The 22,326-nt window shown below is 39.0% G+C and overlaps 1 protein-coding gene across 4 annotated transcripts in view; it reads right to left on the minus strand.

Moving 5' to 3' along the window:
- Positions 1-1,864: 1,864 nt before the first annotated feature.
- The window catches only part of BCL11B (BCL11 transcription factor B), a 98,565-nt gene continuing 78,103 nt past the window's right edge, over positions 1,865-22,326 (minus strand). For all 4 annotated transcript variants that reach the window (XM_073349611.1, XM_073349609.1, XM_073349610.1 and 1 more), the window contains one exon: positions 1,865-5,595. In XM_073349611.1, coding sequence (XP_073205712.1) covers positions 3,584-5,595 — 2,012 coding nt within the window. In that variant the 3' untranslated portion in view covers positions 1,865-3,583. The remainder of the gene's footprint in view (positions 5,596-22,326) is intronic.

Here is a 22,326-nt window from a genome sequence, read left to right on the forward strand (position 1 = left end):
AAGAGAGAGAGAATAGAAAAGAGAAATCAAAAGGCACAGAATTTCATCCCAGTCCCTCAAACATTCAGAAATTTATGGAATGTACAGTTAGGAGTACAGCAGCAAAGCAGATAATAACATGGACTGGCAAGACCTGTACATGGAATAGGTCCTGTTCTGACAGGGAAAACGAAGGCTGTGCCTGGACCAATTTTACTTCAATCCAAATTACAATTGTACCAAGAGCAGGTCACTTTAGCTGTGTCAAAGCAGGTGTAACAGCTTTTAAAGAGTAAAATTACTTTATTCTGGAGGGCAGGAGTTAGGGAAGTGAGTGGGAGGCAGTGGTGGTAGAGAAGATGCTATAAACAGCTAATCATTTGCAAGGGGGAAAAAAATCTCCTCTCTCTCTCTCTCTCTCTCTAGAAGGGGAATCTGTGGAATGTTACTTCAAACATCTTTACAAAAACTGAATTTCCCTTAACATGAATAGGCAATAACCATTCAGCCTGGTTCACCCATACCTGGTAAAACCTTGATGCAAGGGGCCCAGGAAACTTTGAAGATATTAGAGCCCTGTGGGAACAGCACTTTTTTTTGTAGGCCATTTCTGACAAAAAAAAATATATATATACAACTAAAATCATTTGTGAACAAAAAAAAAAATAAAATGAAAAAAAGCACTTAATTATTTTGTTTTGTTTCTTTTACTTAAAGGTCGTCTAACAACCCCTCCCCCCCCTTTTTTTCCTGTACAATAAGGACTTAACATACAAATTTTTTTTTTGCAATATTTTATCCTGCCAAATTAAAAAAATATATTATTGGCAGCCTGTTTGCTTGTTTTTATTTTTATTTCCAAATTCACTAACAAAAAGGTACATTAAATCCCTTTAAAAGGACAAGCGTACAGTTAAAAAATTACAAGCTTCAGTAAAAATACAGCGAGTGCCTACATCATATGAATCAACCAATATCAATATCCATTCCAGAAGGGGGGGAGGGGGAAGAGAAAAATAGGTATAGGTCAGAAACGTGATTTTTTTCTGCAAAGCAATAACAATATTAAGCACTTTTTTCTACATACTTTTTCTACATGGTGTAGCAATCACCTTTTAATCCCCAAATACAAGTTTCTATACATTTTTTGAAATAAAAATTCAACACCCAAGGCAGAAAAAATTTTACTAAAACTCAAGACTTTACAGTTACAGTGACAAGAACAAATTTATAGACCCACCATTTAAATTTTACTGCAACATTTTCAAGGAAAAAAGAAAAGGTTTTTTTTTGTTGTTTTTTGTTTTTTTGTTTTTTCTTTCTGGTTTTGTAAAATGCCCAAGCATTCTCCATTATTACAAATACTGGTCCACTTTTACAGTAATCAAGAAATTTTAATATATATAATATATACTAAAACCCCGTCACCAAAAGAAAACAATATACACATGGCCATCATGGCATTTTTTTAATAACCTATTAAGCAAACTTTGAAAAAAAAAAGATTGCTCAAACACACATACACACAATTTTTTTTACCCTTGTATGTATTCAATACTGTAAACGTATTTTAAGACAGAGTGCACTAAATTTAACTTTTAAAAAAAATTAGCCATTGTTCCTGAATTGTTTTTTTCTCATTCAATGATAACTTGTAATTTGTGTCATATGAGTTTTAATTCAGCAGTAAATCATTTCCATTCCATTTCCTAAGCAGCGTTGTCCTGAAAAAAAAAAAAAGCTGAGAATAATTCAGCTAATGGATGTCCGAAGTTGTGCTGGGTATGCATCTTCATTTGATTGGGTCTTATGGCATTTTCATGTCCACTATCTTCAACCAGTAATTTTTTTAAGTAAATGTGGCTCTTTTTTTTCCCCTTAAAGAATGTACTTTCCTTGTTTTACTTTTTTAAAAGTCTTTTCATTTCACAAAAACGTTTTGCATTTGTCTCAAGAGACTCAGATAGGAAGATCAGTTTTCAAGGCACTCACGTCAAATTGAATGGCAGTAGAAAAACTGTCCAATAAATTATTTTTATTTTATTTTTCTTTATAGTGACAGTATTGTGAATGCCATGCTTAGCAACACTGACACTTAATCTCAGCTGTTCCCTTACAGTTTAACCCACCTTTGGGCCAAGGAGAAGAATATGCTGTAATTTCTTGTTCAGAAGCCATTTTCTCTTAAACACAAACAAAAGTTTTAAAGTGCGGGTCAACATAATCAAAATGTCTAACCTTAATTGTCCACTCTTTGTTATCATTAGTCCTAATATGCTAAAAAATAAAACAATTGGAAAAACTGAGCAGCTGCATTCTTTCCCTACAATGCTTTGCTCATATAGGGCTTGCTCCTGCTCCCAATTAAGTCAATGGGAAAACTCTCAACTCAAAACTCTCTTGACTTCAGTGGGAGCAGAATCAGGCCAATACAGGTATTATGATTAATTTTTTCCCTTCCTTACAATAACATTGTTGTGCATTATATGAGATAATCCTGATATTTTCTACTCGCCATCCTTATAAATTCTATTCTATCAGATTGAGAAACTACCAATCAGCCCTAGTTACAATTGCCTTAATTACAGCGATTCTAGTTGCAGTATACTACTGAGCTAAGTAAGGGGTTTGTACATATATCCAAAACTCGGTTAGTTGTGTGTGTGTGTGTGGTAAACTAAAAGAATGGCATTTCATTCATCCAAGGGTGGAGAAGATGCTAAAATACCTTAAAAGAGCTTTTATTACAACTATGAGGATTCTTTCGGTTATCTTAATTACTGAACCTGGAACAAGTGACAAAATGGCGGCGTCTCAGTACATATCATTAATAACCCGAATAAACTATCTGATAATAATCCACAATTAAGAATGCTATTGCTTTGTTCAATGTAGCTGCCTTCAGAAAATACCTGCACCCATGTCTTTTTAGTTGACATAACTTTAATGTTGAAGTCTACATAGAAAAGGCCTCTATCTTTAGCGACATTGTCAGTGCTACATATCAGATCCAATTCCAAAAGAAAGTGCTAATTTTAAAGATTGTTATCCGCTGTACAATTTTATTTTCCCTAATCTCCAAGGTTATTTTACAAAAAAGGAAGAAGAAGAAGAAGAAAAGAAAGAATTCAGTTAAAATGTTGGCTTCTTCACAAGAAATTACACATGCTTAGCTTAAATTTCAACAAAGCAGCGGCCCCAAAATTATAATTTAAAAAGATATGCCTCTCCCCCTACAATGCAAGTAATCTCAGGCTACTACTGGGTAAAATTAAAAAGGGATACCCAACAAAATTTTAAAAGAAATTTAAACAGAAAGAATAAAAAAAAGTACCTGCACATGCCAAAAAATTACAAAAACCCAATAAATACAGAAATTATTGCACAGTTAAAAGGCTCCACAATTTTACTGCCTTAATCAACCCTCAGGTTTAATAGAACTTTGTAGACACAGGTTATATTTAAGTGCCAAGGTCTGGCACCTACTATAGTTATGCTAAGTTATGTTTACGGAGGCAAATTAGGTCAGCTTTTCTCAGTTGGCAATAGTTAAACTGTACAAATTAAATGTTACCTAGACCCCTGATTTAACCCAGTGGGGGTCTTAGCTTCTTTCTGCCTGCTCAATTTTGACGTCATTTGTCAGCAAATGTTCTCCATGCCACTTTTTCATGTGTTTCTCCAGGGTGCTGTAAACACTGAAGGGCATCTGGCAAATGTCGCAGCGGTAGACCTCCTTCCCTATCTGGCCATGCGTTTTCATATGACGTGTCAGCTTACTGCTCTGGGCACATGCATAGTTGCAGAGCTCGCATTTGTAAGGCCGCTCTCCCGTGTGGCTCCGGCGGTGCACCGTTAAGTTGCTGCAGTTCTTAAAGACCTTGCCACAGTACTCGCATGTATCGCTCCTCCGCCCTTCCTTTGAACTGGGTCGACCGGGACCAGGTCCACTGATGTGGGGAGTGCTGCCTCCACTCGCTGTCCCACTGCGCCCTGAGAGACCCCCATCCAGCATGTCACCTGGTGGAGTGGAGAAACGCAGGCTTCCATTCTCTGAAGAATGCTCAGAAGAAGTTGCAAAGGGGGATTGTCGGGAGTCTGTGAATCCTAGAAAAGGATCCTTCATGAAGTGCCTTGATGCTGCATACCCTACCAGCCACTGGGAGTAAACATTTTCAGAAGGTATTATTGTTGCTGGTGGTAAGTCCAAATCTTTCTCTATTTTTATTCTTTTAGAAGAGTTGTTTAAACTGGGGCTCGTGATAGGTGTTGGCTTGCGAGGAAACAAACCTGGGAAGGGTTCACCTGGGCCAAAGTTTCTTCCATTGACCGTCCCTTCCTCAGTGCGGTCAAGTTCTCCTGCCACTGAGTCTTCATCGCCTGTGTCTCTCTGACAGAGGTCTCGAGGACACAGGTCTCGCTGATCAGAAGACCTTTTCATGAAGCTACTCCTCTTCTGTTTTTCAGCTAGCATGTCATTGTATTGCTGGATGGCACCGAGACTTACATTCTCTATAACTTTTCCAAGGACAAGGGATTTTTCATCTGGTAGCGATTTGGAACCGTTCTCTCGGTTACGACTTAGCTCTGAGTCCATGCTGAAGCTTGACTCTGGCCTGCTCTCGTTTTCAAGCTCCTCTTCCTCCTCCTCTTCTTCTTCCTCTTCTTCATTGTCATGGCCCAGGGAGGGATCACTCTCATTCCTGAAATCTGTCTCACTGGATTTTAGTCCCTCTCCAGTGAGCTCACTTGTGCCTGGCTCAGGAGAACTTGTGGTGGAGAGTCCATCATCTGACCTGCCTGTCATGGAGCCAGCTTTGTGCATATGTGTTTTCATATGACGTTTTAGCTTGCTGGCCTGGGAGCAAGCATGATCACAGAGTTGACATTTGTAGGGCTTTTCTCCTGTATGACTGCGTCGGTGCACGATAAGATTACTCTGGAACTTGAATGTTTTCCCACAGAATTCACAGGACTTACTCTTTGCCTGAGGCTGCGGCGGCGTAGTGCTGCTTGGGGGCATTGGTGGCAATGGCGGGGTGCTCAAAAAAGGTGATTTAGGGCTAGGCTGAAAAGGATTCAACAAGCGATGCATAGGGTTGCTGCGATTCGGTGAGACTGGAGGAGGGGTAGAATTGTTTCCTGCCAGTTCTCGAAGCCTTCTGGAGAAATCCATCGCTGGGGACTCAATTGCCATGGGGTTTAAACGCATAACTCTGTCAAAGGCACTGGGATGCTGGGCAACTAACCCCATTTCTTCGGCACTAAGGCGATGTGGATCCAGATGATGACGAGGCGGTGGGCTGAACAGTGGAGGTGTGTTGGGGAGCCGACCCTCACCAAAGCCAGGGTGATCACGTAGGATGGGGCCCGTCATCCGCAAAAGACTAAAAGGGTTGTTGTCTCCAAGGAAATTCATCAGCGGGGACTGTGCAACAGTCTCTGGTCCCAGAGGAGGAGGGATGGTGATGCGTGGAGTAAGGGAACTGTTTGAAGGGCTGGTTTCCAGGTAGATGCGGAATCCATGTGTGTTCTGGGCATGCTGAAGCAAGAACCAAGCGCTATTAAAAGGCTGCTTGCATGTTGTGCAAATATAGCTTGAAGGCTCATCTTTACCTAAAAAAGAAAAACAGAGAGAACACTCAAAAAATAATACAGAGGAGAATATTTAAATACCATTGGCATGTACTTTATTTTGTTAACAGATTTAGTCCTTGGAATTTCTGAAAGGGGATTTAATTGCAATGTACTGATTGATATAACATGTTGCCCAGCGTATTTACTCATCCAACATTTTTATTCATTGAATATGTATGACATACATTACACATACTTGCCTTCTGTGTATATCTTTATATACTATATCATATAAAACCTTGATTTTTGGCATATAGGGATGAAACTTGCTTCACACCTTTATTCCATGTAAAAATATTTGTTTCAAGGCATCTAATGCTATGTATAAAGTCAAAAGAAAATGTGATGTAGTAGGTAGATCTGTTTTATGGTACCTAAATAGGCTGTGGTATCATGTTCAGTCTTTAATTTTATATTTGTATACACTTTACTCAGCAGTCACCCCAGATCTTTGCTGTATTTAATGTATACATGCTTCAATCATGCTGTCCCCGAAATTTTTAAAGCAGTATGTGGGTATTTATCTGCACAAGTCCCATTAAAGTGAACAGGAGCTTGGAAAACGTATCCCTTTGACATTCTCTTTGCCAAAACACCAAGAAGCCACTCAAGTGGAATATCCGGTAATCAAAGCTAACAGAACAGTTGCAATTAACAGTAACAAATGTCGGGCAGTGCTTGAACTGGATCCCAAGAATTTCTGAGCCTGCCCTCCATCACAGAAATAGTAACCAGAGCCAAAAACATGGCTCTCTATTTGCCTTTCTAGCCTACTTTAAACAACTGTATAAGGTGGGAAACATTCCTTTAACCCTGATTCAGTTTACATACAAGACAGGTGTAGACAAGTCTGCACTACAGTCATAATTTTACTATCTAAAATATTCCAACCCTGGACATCATATAAAATTTTTACTATCTTCAAAAACATGGTCTTTTCCCCTTTAGTGCTCCCGCAGCAGTCTAACCCCTATACATGCCTACACACACGTCAGCTTGAAAATCATGCTTCAGAACATTTTTTTTTTTAGAAGTGTGTCTTTGAAAGTAGCTACCTTTTATGGAAAAACTAAAATTGAATTTTTGATTTCTTTCTATGACTTAATATATTCTGAGCAGTGATGGACCTAAACCAGAGCTCTGAACCCAAATGCAATACATTTTTTGAAGAACAGAACCAGGACTGAACTTCCTCTGTCTTGCCCTATGCATAATGAACTGAACCAAATCCCAGCTCATAACAACTGCAAGAGTTTGGCTCTGGATCTAAATTTTACAACCCACTTCCAGTTGTAGGTATTAGGTTATGCAGAAGCCTGTTGCTCAACCGTTATACTTGAAATCAAAAGTGTTAATAGGTGAATCAACTGTACTATCAAAACTGCCTTTTTAAAGCTAAGTGACTCACAGGGTATGTCTACACTGCACTAAAGCACCCGTGGATGGCCTGTGTCAGCTGACTCTGGCTGCGGGGCTATAAAACTGTAGTGTAGACATTCGGGCTCGGATTGGAACCCAGGCTCTGGGACCCTCCCTTCTCATGTGGTCCCAGAGTCTGGGCTCCAGCCCAAGCCTGAACACCTACACTGCAGTGTTATAGCCCTGAAGCCCAAACCCAGCGAGCCTTAGTTAACAGACACGGGCCAGCAGCAGGTGTTTAATTGCAGTTTAGACATGCCTATAGGGACCAAGAAAACTTAAGCCAAAACACACCATGAGAAGAATAACTGCCACTGATTCTATTCCACTGTTCTAAGCTTCCAGAAATGGCTGCTGATGAGGAACGCTTAGACAGAGGGAAGATGGGGGATATCTATCTATCCACCTATCTATCTGGCCTTATCATCATAGCATCTGAGTGCCTACGAAAAGGGAGAATAGAGAAAATTATATCTGATTCTACCACCTTGACTTACATAAATAGGCCTATTTTTAACTATATATTCATTAGATTATTTATGGGGGAGTAGTTCCTTACACCACAAGCACTGCTACTGATTTTAATAGCCTATTCATGTGAGTCAAGGTGGTAGAATCTGGGCCTTTACAAAAAAGAAACCTGGAGTGGAATACACTTTTGTCTGATTGACATGATCTTTTTCCACAGGTTCTTATTTTGTGCTCGGAGGGGAGATAACTAGGAGTAATATGCTAAACTTTTGTGATTAATCTGTAACAATAGCTATTGTAAATAAAAGTGCGGGGGCTATATTCTCCTTCTAACATGCATACAGAACTCCTATTGACATTAATAAGAGCTGCATGCACACACCAAATGGAGCAGATACAGTATCCTTTAAAATCTACTTAGCGATGAGGCAGTTATAGGGTTTTATGTCAACTCTGAAGTCGAAGCAACATTAAATGCTCCCATTATTACTTCAACTATTTAAATTTCTGTTTCTTATAGAAATATGATGAAAATGTCTAGACTTTTAACTTTTCTTGAACAGCAACATGTGTAGTATAAAAAGTGACAGAAATCACTGAAGCACACTGAAGTATATAACATATTCTGTCAAAAGCTTTTTTTAACAATATGTTTTACCTCAGCTCACCCTAGAATGGATTTTAATAAAGCCCTTTCTCAAGTGAGATCTAATAGCAAACGAAGTGCAGTGTCTTACAAGGTCATGTATCTTCAAAATAAAGAGTGCTCTGCACCCTTCACCTCCATTTTATCCACTCTAATTAATCCATTTATTACCCACAGCTGTTCGATTCTTTCATTTTTAAAAGTCACACTGTGCATTATATTTTAAATTGTGTGTGTGTGTGCACGTGCATGTGTGTGTGTGTTCTTAAAAGCTTGCTCATCTAGTACAAGAACTGACAAAATCCAAACAAAACAAGAACAAAAAATTAGCTGTTGGTTAAAAAAAAAAGTTTACTTCAGAAAACGCACATATGTAAGAAAAAGAATTCGTGGGCAGGCTGAGGATCAAGGCTAATCTAAAACTGAAATGGCTGATTAAAAAAATTAGCCTCAAAATGGCAGCTGGCTAGGAGCTTGCTACTACATGTTATATGAAGCTCAGATGTTTTGTTTTGTTCTCCAAAACTTCACCTCTGTGAAATTCAAGTGAGGAAAGTTCCTTCTCCCTGACTCCTTTTTAGTTTTCTTTCAAACAGAGCAAATTAGTGTTTATTGCTGAGACAAGGTTTATGAGATATCAGTCATAACAGAAACAGTATTCTCTCTTTTTGTTTTATTTCGCTTTTATGCCCCTAAACTCTTCTGTTCAGGAGACCGCTACACAATGGCAAAACTGACTGCAGGCTACCTGGCTACCATGGCTCTGACAGCTTTTTCTTTTCTGTTTTTTAAACTTTCACAACGCTCAAAGGCTCTCCCTAGATGCCTCTTTTTTAAAAAATAAAATAAAATGTTCATTTCCATATTATCACTTCATGGTTATCTTGCCTAGAAGTTGCCCTGAGCAGTGTAGATGCTCACTTTTAAGTACAGAACAATGTCAAAAAGTCTTTGAAGATCCACTCCGAACATTTTTATAGTCTAAAACTTGCTAAATATTTTAAACATGCCCAGGAACAGTCATGTATTTCTCAAAAATGATTCGTATATTTAATAATGCAGTGCACCTACACTGTAAAACCCTTTGTTATAAGGCTACTTTTGATATATGGCATAGTCTCTTGCCCACTTCACTGAAGTTAAATAACCACTTTATAACATCTTGCTACAGTGGCTATGCCATGCACTATCTCTTAAGCACATGCTTAGTTTTAAGCCACATGAGTAATCCCACTGAAGTCAATGACATTTAAGCATATGTTTAACTGCTTCATTGAACGGGCATGGGATTACTCATGTGCTTAAAGTTAAGCATATGCTATGTGCTTTATTGAATGGGGCCTGAATTTCAAGAATGTGGGCATGACACGATTATCTTTAAGCAGACATTTCTGATTTCAATGTCTTTTGGGGGAGAGAAGGAGGGTTTGAGTTTATTTTATTATCCTTATTAATTGGTGGGTATTTATTTATGATGAGAAGATCAGTCCCCCATGCTGTAATTTATATGGTGGGATGAGAACCCAGAGCATAGGATGGGCACCTATAGAAAGTAACATGACCGGGGACATATGTTTATAGATTCACAGATATATAGATTTTAAGGCCAAAAGGGACTGCTATGATCTCCAGTCTCATGTCATGCATAAAGCAGGCCACAGAGTTCAGTGCTAGATTATATCTTTTAGAAGGACAGCCAATTTTTGATTTAAAGACTCCAAGTGATGCAGAATCTACCAAAACCCTTGGTAGTCTGTTCCAAATGTTGATTATCCCCAATATTAAAAAATTGTATCTTATTTCCAGTTTGAACTTTGCTGAGTTCAATTTCCAGCCACTGGATCTTGTTATGCCTTTGTCTGTTAAATTAAAGAGCTTTCTAGTATCAGATATCCCCTCCCCGAGTAGGTAATTATAGACTGTGAATTTATTGAACACTTCTGTCTTGTCTGCATATTATAGCTAAAGGTGGTCTTTGCCAGAAATATTAACATTTGTTCCCTCCCTTGCTACGTGACTGATTACATTTCATTCAAAATGTCAAAACAATAACAAGACTTTTTTTCTTTTTAATAAATGGTAAAAAACAGAGCTAAATTCAGTTTCCTTTCCCCCTCCCCACCCATAAAAGTCTGGTTTTATGTTGGGCACCTAGTAGACAGGTAGGTGAAGTAAATTCCACCCATCTGAATTTCTGTTTAATGCCTAGCTCAATGCTAGAGCAACTAGATTTTGTGGGTCAGCTGCTCCAATGCATTTGCATAATCATGGATCCCCTGACCGGCCCTCTGCAAGCCTATTTGTGACCAATGCACAACTCTTTTTTGTGATGTAGAGGCCCTCCCCGTGCAATCAGTTCAAACCCTCCCTATGTAGGCTCAACCTTGAGCCATCAGCAGCAGAGGTGAATTTCCCCCTGAACGCCTTAAAATATTCTGTGCCATATTAAACAATAATCATAGTGTGATCAGAACTTGAGAAAATTCATTGTTTTCTGTTTGGGCTACAGAGACATTCTCTGCCTTACGAACCCTCTTCTCAGCAGGACTGAATAATTCCATTAGCTGTAACAAGAGAATAAACTCCCCCCTTTAATCAGCCACCCATGACCCTCACTAGGACTGTGTCATACACAAAGTTGGGTGCATATAACTACTGCTATTCTTTACCACTAGGAATACATTCTAGGTAATGTTTCTGGTATGCTTTACAAAGTTATGACAGCAGCAATAAAAATGTAAGGAATTTTAATGCTGCTTTACTGCAGCTTTAGAAGTTCAGGAAAAGTAGAAATTTGCAAGCTTTAAAGAAAGGACACCATTAACTGTAACACTCAGGAACAGACATGTATCCGGTTCCTACAATCATTCCACCAGTGTTACTCTTGCCCTCTGCCACTTGATTTTTTAATGAGCATTTAAATAATTACTCCTTCTTATTATGCTGGTTACTCTAATAATACCTATAAAGGTAGCGTAGATGCTCAATAAAAACACACCTTTAATTGAATTATTATTAAATTAAAATGCCATAATTGAAAGCACTGGTTTAACAAGTCTCCTTATAAGACCAGCTGACATTAAAGAGAAGGACATTAAACACTAAAAAGATTTAGTGTTTCATGGTGAACAAGATCTATGGGTACATAACGTTTGACAGAACATTGAGGCTGGGACCAAATCCTTCCCAGGATCCACAGTGGGAATCCCTGTTGCATCACCCACATGCCAGCTCTATGGAGCATTCCAAAGAGATCTGTGATATGGATCCAAGAGCAAGATTTTGCCCCTAGTGTATTTTCTACCTGAAATAGTTTCACAAACTGTGCCATTAATTAAGCTATCCAAAGCAAGCTAGAATATTTATCTACTTAATTCTTTGACCTCATCACCATAATATGTGAGCACCTCACAAACATTAATGAATTTCTTCCCACAATATCCCTGTGAGGTAAGGAAGTATTTTAATCTCTGTTTTCTAGAAGGGCAACTGAGGCACTGGGAGGTTTTTTCAATGTCCGTGACATGGTATGTGGGAAAGCCAAGACTTGGACCTAGATCTACAATTCTGAAGCACCACCAACCCAGTGCTTTAACCTGAACCCCAAATTTTTAAACAAAGACTGAACTACTGACTTTTACATTTCTTTAGTAATAGCTCAGTTTGATGCCAGTGAAAGTTGATGAAATGACACAACCCCTAAATCTTCAGTCCATCCATAGACTACTAGTAGAGTGCATACTTCCCTACATAACCCAGCCAATGTCAGCCTTGTTCTGAAGGGATGGCTCATTGGGTGTTACTAGACAATAGCCTTCATGTCCATTCAAATCTTGCATTGCCTATTGAGCACTGATGTTTCCTGTGAAACTGACACTTGTCTATTGAAAACAGGACTAAGACTACCAATGCATTTCACACAGATAACAAATCAGCCATCAGACGGCAGAAAATGTTGGACTCTTGTGACTTAGGTAGAATGTCTCCAGACCTGATTATTACTTTCCTGAACCACTCAGTTCCCAACTCAGATAAATATTCATTCCCTCTCCTGACTCACAACTAACCTACCTGCTTTGCTAAAGTCCACCTCAGAGCACATGAGAGTTAGCATTCTCCTGAGCCGGTAGCTGTCTTCAGTCATATGAGATCTTGGTTTAAGAGCAGAAGGACATGAATTCTGGGGTGTCACTGTCACAGGGTACCCTCAACACCTGGGATTACATTGGCTGGCCTCGATAAGGCAAAGAGTGCCTGATAGACCACTCATCCCACTGCACCTAGGGATTTAAACAGGTGCCTGCTGGAAGGTCAGAGAGAAGGAATTGAAGGTAAAGGAGAAAGAGAGCAGGAATGAGTGTCCAAGGAGCCTCCTGGAATCTGGGGAGAGGGAATTTTGGAATGAGGTCAGGTGAAGGGAAGAATTGGGGATGGAGAAGGATCAAATTGATTTGGGAGGTGGGAGGGGAAATAATGGGAATGCATTCAGAAAGAAGGCAAGGCTGTTTGCTCTCCATCCCCATCCATGGCAGTCTCTTTATTTCAACTTCACTCCACACTTACCCTCCAACCTCCTATATCCTTGTCCTGTCCTCACTTCCCTTCCCTTCTATATCCCCTCCCCCTTCACTTGTCTTTTTCTTTCCATCAGTTTCCACCATCCTAATTAAATCCCTCCCCATAAAAAAATAAATGGAACTAACATAACATTTGGTGTTATGACATTGTTCACTCTGCTTGTGCATATTATACTCCTTTTTCCCATCCTACATCTGTCTTGCCTAGTTTACTACTCTGTGTACAGCGCCTAGCCCCATTATTGGTTGGTCGTTAGGCACTGCCCTAATAAACATGATTAATAATAATAATTGCTCCGCTGTGATTGGAAAGGCTTCAGATCAGCTTTCATACTTCCTGAGTATTCTCCAACTCTGTCAAGGCTCCCCCATCTCCAACATGGCCTTTAATTAATGAGAAAATATTCAGAAGAGAATTTGTTTCTCCCAGGTGGAAAATTTACAATAGCACTAACTGATTTCATGACTTCTTGCTCCAATATATACTAATATTTTTATGTATAGCCAAATCCTTCCCACACTGAAGCCAGTAGCAAAATATTGTCTTCAGCAGGGTTAAGAGCTGGTCCACAAATAGGGTCTACTCTTTATGCTCACTGAAGTCAACTGGAGTTCTCCATTGATTTCAAAAGGCATTGGGTCGGATCCTCACTGAGCAAATGTTCAGCGGGACACCAAAGCATCTGTATTGCAATCAATAATAAACATTATCTTCTTGCCAAATAAACTCTTTTACCCAACACAGGGAAAATCAAAAAGACCAACTGCCAGTCACACACCTTAGCTGTCACTTTGGGCCAAGTTATGCTCAGATACCCATGTGTATCTCCTGCTGAAGTCAATAGGAACAGAGTACAAGAATCCTAAGGAGAACTAGTGATGTAAAGCTTACTGTACACTAGCATACACTGAGCCAGAGTCTGCTTTCACTTGCAGGGATATAAATCCAAAGTAATTCCATTTACCTCCATCACAGAGGCTAAATTAGACTGGCACAACACAGATCATAATCTGGCCCAGATTGAACAAATGAACAGAGTTGTTGATTTTTTTCATTAAACCTTTTTTCCCAAAAATTGTTGAATATGTTTGATGAAATTTAACACTCATAAAAAAAATCAGTGGCTAACAGCTCAGGCTAGAGCCATGTGTAATATGGGTCAGTGCATGTTGTCTCTTGGTAGATGTAGACAAATCTCTGCTAGAGACAGGGCTGCGTGTCCAACAACTCATTTTCAGTTGTGCCCTAATCAAACTTCAAGTTTGCACATCTAGGGGCCAGTACATTAAGCCATTAGCTGTACATTTCAGCTTAATTTTTATCATACCACATTATAGCAGGGTTATACATCCAGATCTCAAATTTCAAAAGTGATCTGTGATTTTGGGAGCCTCAGTTTCTGGGTGCGACACCTTGGAGGGGCCTCAGGTTCACAGAAGGTGGATGCTCAGCACTTTTAAGAGTAAGAAACACTTTTCCCCTCCTATGTAGTGGAAAAAAAGAAAAAAATGCATAGCAAAAATTGGACCTGACAATACAATATTCCCTGAATGGAAAGCACTGCATAAAATAGAAGAGGAGAGCACGTTAGTCATCTCTGGACCACACTCATCTAATTGGTGTTAAACTCTAAAATACAAATCAATTTATAAAACAGAGAAAGGGAGAGGTGCAAAAGGTAAGGAGAGGACAGGAAAATCAATATTGAGAGATCAATAGTGAATGAGCTAACTTTTAAATTAGCCCCTTGTGATATAACAGTTTCAACTGACTCCATATACACAGCATCTAAACAGTTTTGCTTCTTTTAGGTAGGTTCTATGAACCTTATATACCAGTTAACAGAGAGTGGATGGATGCATGCATTAGAAACATGGCCTATAAAATAGTGAAAATCATCAGTACCTTAATATTGGGTGGGAAAATGTACCCATTAGTGAGATGAAAAGGCTATTGGATGTATCTATGGTATGGTAGTTTATATATAGGATCCCATTTATAGCATTCATGAAAAACCACTGTACTTCTCAAGGACATTTTTAGGGCTTTTTTTTGCATAAGGCATTCAAATACATTTGAAATAATGTCAGTCTTTTCTACAACATATGAAATATGCCAGCAGCTTCCCTTTAAATCTGTTTCCTATACAGTAGCTTTGTTTGAAAACTGGCAAGCGTTTTTTTTGTTTTGTTTTGTTTTCTCAGAATTTTCTGAGGTGCCATTTTCTGATCTTTCAGGCAGCAATTGTGAGGCCAGAAACCTGATCAGGAACTTGAAGGGAGACATAAAGGAAATTGTCCATGTCATTTAATGGAAAAATAAAGAGTAAATTAGGAGACAATAAAATAAGCCAAAGGGTGAAAACAAATTTTACATTTTTTTCTTTCGGTGCTTGTGTTTGTTTTATTGCAGCTATCTCTTTAGGGTATTAGGTATCTATTCATAGCTAGTAAATGAAATAGCACTTTTGTTTTAATTCATTACTTCTTTAACAAATGCTAACTCCCATCTCTGCTTCTTTAAATCCACAAAATTTCCATGTTCAATCCTAAGAAGTATTATAAGGGCTGTAAATCTTGTTTTAATGGAATGTACATTTAGCTATGAGGAGATAATTGACGTTATGGAGAGCCTAGATACTGAATTATATAGGTTATCTAATACAAAGGGGACTCATTACTGAAGCACTACAAACAAGTAGTAATATATGTATATTGTTCTGAGTGGCGTTATAGCAAAAGTGTTCAGGTCTACAGGGATTTATAAAACACAAGAAAACAGCAGACATGCACTTGTAAATTTGTCTCATTTGTCTCTGAAGTTAAAGGTTATTCCCTTGATCTGAATTTGTAATAAAAACATGCTAGACTAAGGTTTGTAGAGAATGTTTGAATATGTAAATTGTGTATAATGATAGGCAATTATAGGGTAAAAACTGGACCTTATGAATGTTACAGAATTGCATGAAGCACCAAAGTATTTTCCTTCAGATGAAATATTTATCTTTTGTGCATGCTATAAGCACTTTTTCAAAGGTATTCAGCAACCTATTTGAGTGGAGAGTTAACAAAAATCAAACCATTACAACAGACTAAGACCATGGGCTTAAGCACAGGAGAAACCTTGGCTTTTATAAAATATACAGACTAAATCTCTTGAACTAATGGTTCTGGCGATGTATCCTCAAGGACAAGTTCCACTGATTTTCACTTGCTTAGATGAAAGCTGGTCACATGTTTCTGGATATTTTTTTTTAAAGAGGATGTGTGGGGGGGTAAGAATTTGAATTTCCTTGGACTGATTGAACTAAGTCCCATTTTTATTTTTAGTTGACGGCTGTACTCTTAAAAATAAAAAGGGATGATGCATCAAGATAAGAAGGAGTAAAGCAGAGAGATGATACTGCAGGTTATGCTGCTGAAAATAAGGTTTTCTCCTTCTCCGAGCATGGCAGTCTGTTCAGGTTAACCAACTGCAGTGTTAGAATAACTCCAGCCGACTTGTCACAGAGTACAAAAGTCATCAGCAACTGAATGTTCTTTTCTGCACCGCAATTAAGACGAATCAATACGACGTGCCACAAATGGTATTTTACTCTCAATAAGAACTCGGGCTGAGTTTATTCAGAATATTTTAGCGCTTCCCCAGGGGATTTTGGTCCGACGCAGATGGCAAATAAAGTACTCAGCCTAGGGCTAGAGCACATTATGCTAATTCTAATGTCAGATGTACTTTAATATACAGCTCTATTTAATCACCCCATTATTTCACATTTCCATATGAAAAACCTGCGGCACTTCTGCAGAGCTTTCACTGTGTGACAATGCCAGCTTCCTTCAACTAGCTCACTGCAAAACAGAAAAGAAGACTGGTCATTCTCACCAGTCAAAATGTTACAGTTTCAAAGTTTCAGTATTCCTGAATTTAAAGTGGATCTTCTAGTGTGATTAGCAAACCACTCTGCTAGGATGCTGATATATGCAAAATGCTAAAGAGGTGTTTTTAAAAAAAATGAGACCAGCCTTCCCTCCCCCACACGTGCGTGTGTTACACCCCCTAAATAAGCTTGGAAAAAAAATAAATCTGTCATAGTGCACCAATATTCACAACACTGTCACCAACAAAAACGCTAACATTCTCGAGTTCATAGCTTCAGTTATTTAAAAGAATTGACATGACTGGCACAGCTGCCAACCTACAGATGTCTCTGAATAAAACCCTCCTCGTGTATTGGTAATTTTTGCTATATCAAACTGCTCGGACTGGAAATAGAAACCACACACCTTCAGCCCAGATCACAGGCCAAATTCTCTTCTAATTTACCCTGATGCAACCCTATTGACTTAAATGGGAGTGCGCCAGCACAGAGCCGTAACCAGGGCGGGGCAAGCGGGGTAGCCACTAAGGGTGTAAAGCCATGGGGGCAAAAAACGGGGTGGAAAAATTATGGGAAAAAACGGCTGGAGGCACAAATATGCTTGCCCACTGCTTTTGAAAGTGAAATAGTTAAATGAAATCTTTGGTTTTATACTGGAAATAATTAGTGCACAATCCTTCTCTGTTGGGTGATTTTTTCATAACAATATATGGACTAGTTGTGTAGCAGTGGTAAGTGATACTGGGAATTGTGCCTGCAAATTCCCATTCCTCAGTCCTTACTCTTTACCTTGGCAAGTCTACTAGGGCACTCTCCATGAATGATAGTTAACTCAGCGTTTCAATATGGAAGGGACACAAGTGAAATGAGTTCCATGGTCTCAGCTGTCTATATCACCAAACCAATCACCAGGGTTGGAATAACTGGGGCTCTGTACAAAAAGGAGGCCCAATTCAGGAAGGTCAGAAAAGGGATCCAGGTCAGAACTGAATTACATCGATGTGCTGTCTGTCAGCTTCCCACTGTTGTGATAAACCCACCCAAACATTTAGGGGGAAAAAGCTGTTTTTTTTCTTTTCTTCTACAACCATCCAATCTACATGCCTTGAAAATTGTTCAGCAATGCATGCACAAGCCAGCACCTGGGGCCAGACCTCACCTGGTTCCACTGTTATGAGTCAACGTTTAAAGATGCAGAACACTATTGCTGTGACTGATATGGCATATGTCACACAAATTAAATGTTCTAATTTGAACACAGTGGGTAGCAATCTTTATATTCATGGTTGGAACGATGACTTTTTAATCTTCATTTTTCTTACCGTGAACATGGTTGCAATACTCCCAAAGGGGAGGATGCTGAAAAGCACAAGGCACTAGAAGGGCCTCCTTAAACTTTTCTATTATCCTTTCAAACATGTGGGGTCTGATCCTGCAGTCTATACCCTGTCCATTCACTCCAGAGGAAGTTTTGCCCAAGTAAGGATTTCAGGATCGAGCTGTCTAGTGGTAGAAAGTTTATTTTGTCAGCTTGGCCAGGGAAACTTGGATAAATTAATATTTGTTAAGAATAAAAATACTACCCTAAATTCAATTAGTTAATTTCAAAGGGCCAAAAAAATTGTTTATTTTTAAGGGCCTGATCCACTGTCCACTGAAGTCAGTGAGAGTCTCTCCATTGATTCAATGGGCTTTGGATCAGGCTTTTTTCTTCCTGGGATTTGCTATTCTCAGGCCATTGACTTCAGTGCAGGGATAAATCTGGCCCGCTACATGACAGTTAGTTAAGAATACAGGACCAAGTTCATCCCAGCAAAAAGCCCAAAGACGTCAGCTGAAGTTACACTAAGGGTTAATTTGGATCATCTCTGTTAGGTACTTTTTGTTTCTTCAGTAAATGCACATGTTAAAAAACAGGAAATGCACTAGCTGAATATCAGTCCCTGACAGATTTTGCTGTCTTTTTTTACTACACTATTATGCAGGGGGGCGGGGAGGTCTCTCTTATTTCTTTTGCCCAGTTTAGATAAATTGACTCCACTTTTAAGTGCCATTATTAAGACTTTGCAGGAACTGTAGCTGAAACTAGCAAAACAGTTTAAAAAAAAAGAACACATACATTATTTATTCCTGGCAATAAACAAACTTGTGGAATCCCAGTCAATTTCCATCATTATGGAAATTATTTGAATGCCAGAATGCCTACGGTTGCATCTTACAGTGAAGTTGCTCCTATAAAATTCTAAGTCCTGTAAAGGAAAAGCCCAGGCTGCATGAACAGAGAAGCAGAATGAGCAGAAACATGAGAAGTATAAATATTAAGGGGACAATGCTATCAAATACTACAAACTACAAAAAAGGTTCAGCCACAGAGGCTGGGATTTTGGGGGCTGTTCTAGATCAAGCAGTTTAGATGTGATCTGTGTGAGCGTAGCTGCAAAAGATTAATAGACAAATATATTTCCTGAAGTGCAAAGATAAAAAATACAATTTCTGCTCCTTAAAACTGCTGTTTTATGCTGTTACAACACTGCAGAAAAAAATGCCCATTCAGGCTTAAAAAACTTCCAAACCCTACAAACGTCATATTTTATTTCTGTACAATCCAGATTGATCACCTAAGAGAATCACAATTAAAGAATGCTAAGTATCCCAAGCCCTCTGAGAATGTGCTGCCTAAAAATATTTTTAGAACAATCACTGTAGTAATTCTTCTTAGTTGTAGAAACACTCCAAATCAGAAAGTCAATTTTTCCTCTATTTGCAGAAGTGTGCTGGTTTTCACTGGAAAGGCGCCTGTGTTTTGTTTGGCTGCTGTTCATATACTGCCTTGGCAGGATTTCCTTGGATAGCTTACAGTGAATATTGCTCTTGCACACAGTAGCACTCCCATTTTAACTGTCCCAGCCACACGGTTTCTAATAACACACGGAGAGCTGCAAAATCCCTGTACGCGTGGTGCTTAAGCAACACCACCAGAAAGGGAGGGGGGAGGAATTTCTGCCCCTTCAAAACTGAGCACTGCAAATGGAGGATGGTCCCTTTAAAAACAACCAATGTGAATTATGTCTAAGGCACAGTTTTTTCAGGAAAAAAATGAGAGAGAGAGAGAGAGAGAGAGAGAGAGAGAGAGAGAGAGGAAACAACTCAGTGAAAAGTCCTGATTCTGCTGATTCATTAAAGTCAATAAAAGTTGGGTATGCTCAGCAACTCGAAGAATCAGGCACTAAGAATGATCTTCATGTGACAGCACAGACAATTTAGTGGTTCCTGATGTCTCCTAGCCTGCTACAGCTCTGATGTCCAATCCTACGGTCCTTGCGCAACCAAAATTTCCACTGACCCGAGGGAGATTTGGGGGCACCAGGAAAGCAAAAACAAGCTGTTGAAAACAAACAGGCATAAAACGTAGAAGAGGAAGAAATCTAGATCACTGAAAGATCAGTAAGAAACTCAACCACTATATTTTCACCTAAGGTTGGAAGAAGGAAAAACAAAAGAACAAAAAACCAAGCGGGGATTCCGAATGCACGTTAGGAACAGCACTGACTTGTTAGGGAACAGCTGCAGTACTACACAACTTTCCAACTTGGTGTATTTGCTGCCTTGCTTTCGGAGATTGACAGCAATTTGCATCACCATACATTTTATCTCTTGTAAAGTAAACTGATTAATTTGGCCAATGAAGGATGTCACTCAAAGAACAAATTTCCAGGTACAAAACTGTATGGCATCTAGACACCTAATATTATTTCTGGCTTTAAAAACTCTCCTCCAGCAGCATTGCCTCCACTGCACACCTCTCTCTCTCTTCCCTTTCTCTATCCCCACCCTCTCTCTCTCATTCTCTCTGTTGTTTACAAAGGTTTCATTATGTTTTCAACTAATCGGAAAGGCCTGCTAATGCACAATTAACGTGTGATTATAAAAAAATAGCTTCCAGAAGAAAGAAAAGTAATTAAGTAGAGAATGCTCTTCAATCAGTGCTCGCTTTAACCCATTGTCAGAACACGATCTAGGTTAGTCCACAATGGATGGAACAGATGCCAAGGGCAGAATGTTAAAAGCAAATCAAAAAAGGACATTATTTTCTTTGGGAATAATAACCATCAACTCCACAAAAATGAACATCGAAATTCAGTTGTTTCTCTCTGACCTTCTCCTCTTTCCTCCACTTTTCTGAAGTGTCTTTTATTGTTTCATTTAATTTTTTAAAAAGGTATTATTTATTATACCTGGACTTCCAGGGTGATAGAAAACCAAATAACAGTCTGAACCATCAAAAGGGCTTAATGTATTGGGTTTTTCAAAAATGTGATTTAGGCCTAATCCCCACCCAGCTTTCCACAAGCCAAACTCCCAGCACAGTCAATGGGAATTTTGCCTGCGTAACAACAGCGAGATTAGACCCTCTGTGGTTTATTCTGTGTTACATCCACATCTGTAGCACTGATATAGTTAAAAGAACTGCAGTATTTCTGTTGCTAACCTTGCTTTGCAGGGGCTGACAACGCATCTATCTGCAGTATCCTTAGCCCAAGACATGCCACACAGGTTCACAGCCTGGAGCCATGGGTTTGGGGGTTTTTTTATTTTATTTTAACAAAATTTCATCTGAATAGGTTCAGCCATTTTTGATCTAGAGATTGTCAAAACACATCCAAATGTATCTTGTGTTCCTGATGCTTTCTGCCGACCTCCACAGCAAAAATGGTTCCCCTTGGAAAAATATAAATTCCTCTGGATGTTTGTCCTTGAAGTGGCACATTTGGTGTATTTTTATTCCTGCTTTTTCCCCCAAATGCATTTTGAAACAAATGAGACAAGTATTGGTATGTCTCCAGCTTGTGTGGTACTCAATATCTCTCGCCTCGTATTGAGCATCCCTCTGCTGCTACTGAAATCAGGGGTTCACAGGATCAGGCCTTTCCTTAAGTCAAAACTAAGCCTATGGAATAGCAGCTCCATTTCCTTAAATTTTTTGCTGTGTGTTTATATTCCAAACTCCGTGTCACATCCAGAGGATTTTTTCTACTCCAAATCCCATTAGTTTCATTGGCATGTTAGGTAATAAGATTTGCATGGTAAAAATTCCATTTGTATTAAATCGGGTCTAAAGGACTCACCAGCCTGATATGATTGCCAGGGGAAAGAGAGGATTTGTCTACACACAAATTTGCACTAGTTTAATGAAACGTGTTTAGTTAAACCAATGCAAATCCCTGTGTGGACACATCAGTTTAAAACTGGTTCTGTCTGTATAGCTTGTCACAGAAGCTAACTTAACCAGTATAAGCCTGGTTTGCATCAATTTAAGAGTGTCCACACACAAAGTTGCACTAAGTCAGCTGGAATACATCTTTAGTTAAACCAATGCAACTTTGTGCGTAGGCCAGGCCTGAGTATTTAATTCATTTCCACTGACAAAGTTACTATGAGATATAATGGAATCATTGGGCAAATCCTACTCAAGGCCAGATTGAAATCAATGAGATTCTGCTATGCTCATTCATGTTGCTTTCAATGAGAGTGCTTGTGCAGGTAAGAACTATTCAATATAAAAAAAGGCAGCAGAATCAGAGTACAATATTATTTGAAGTACAGGTGACAGGATCAGACCCTCAATTTTTACCAAGAATTTACTCAGGCAAATCTCCTACTGAATTCTATGGGAGTTTTGTCAGAGTAAGAAATGACTTGAGGATTTTGCCCACAGAAA

This window comes from Lepidochelys kempii, chromosome 6 (genome assembly GCF_965140285.1).
Source record: "Lepidochelys kempii isolate rLepKem1 chromosome 6, rLepKem1.hap1, whole genome shotgun sequence".
NCBI classification, from domain to species: Eukaryota; Metazoa; Chordata; order Testudines; family Cheloniidae; genus Lepidochelys; species Lepidochelys kempii.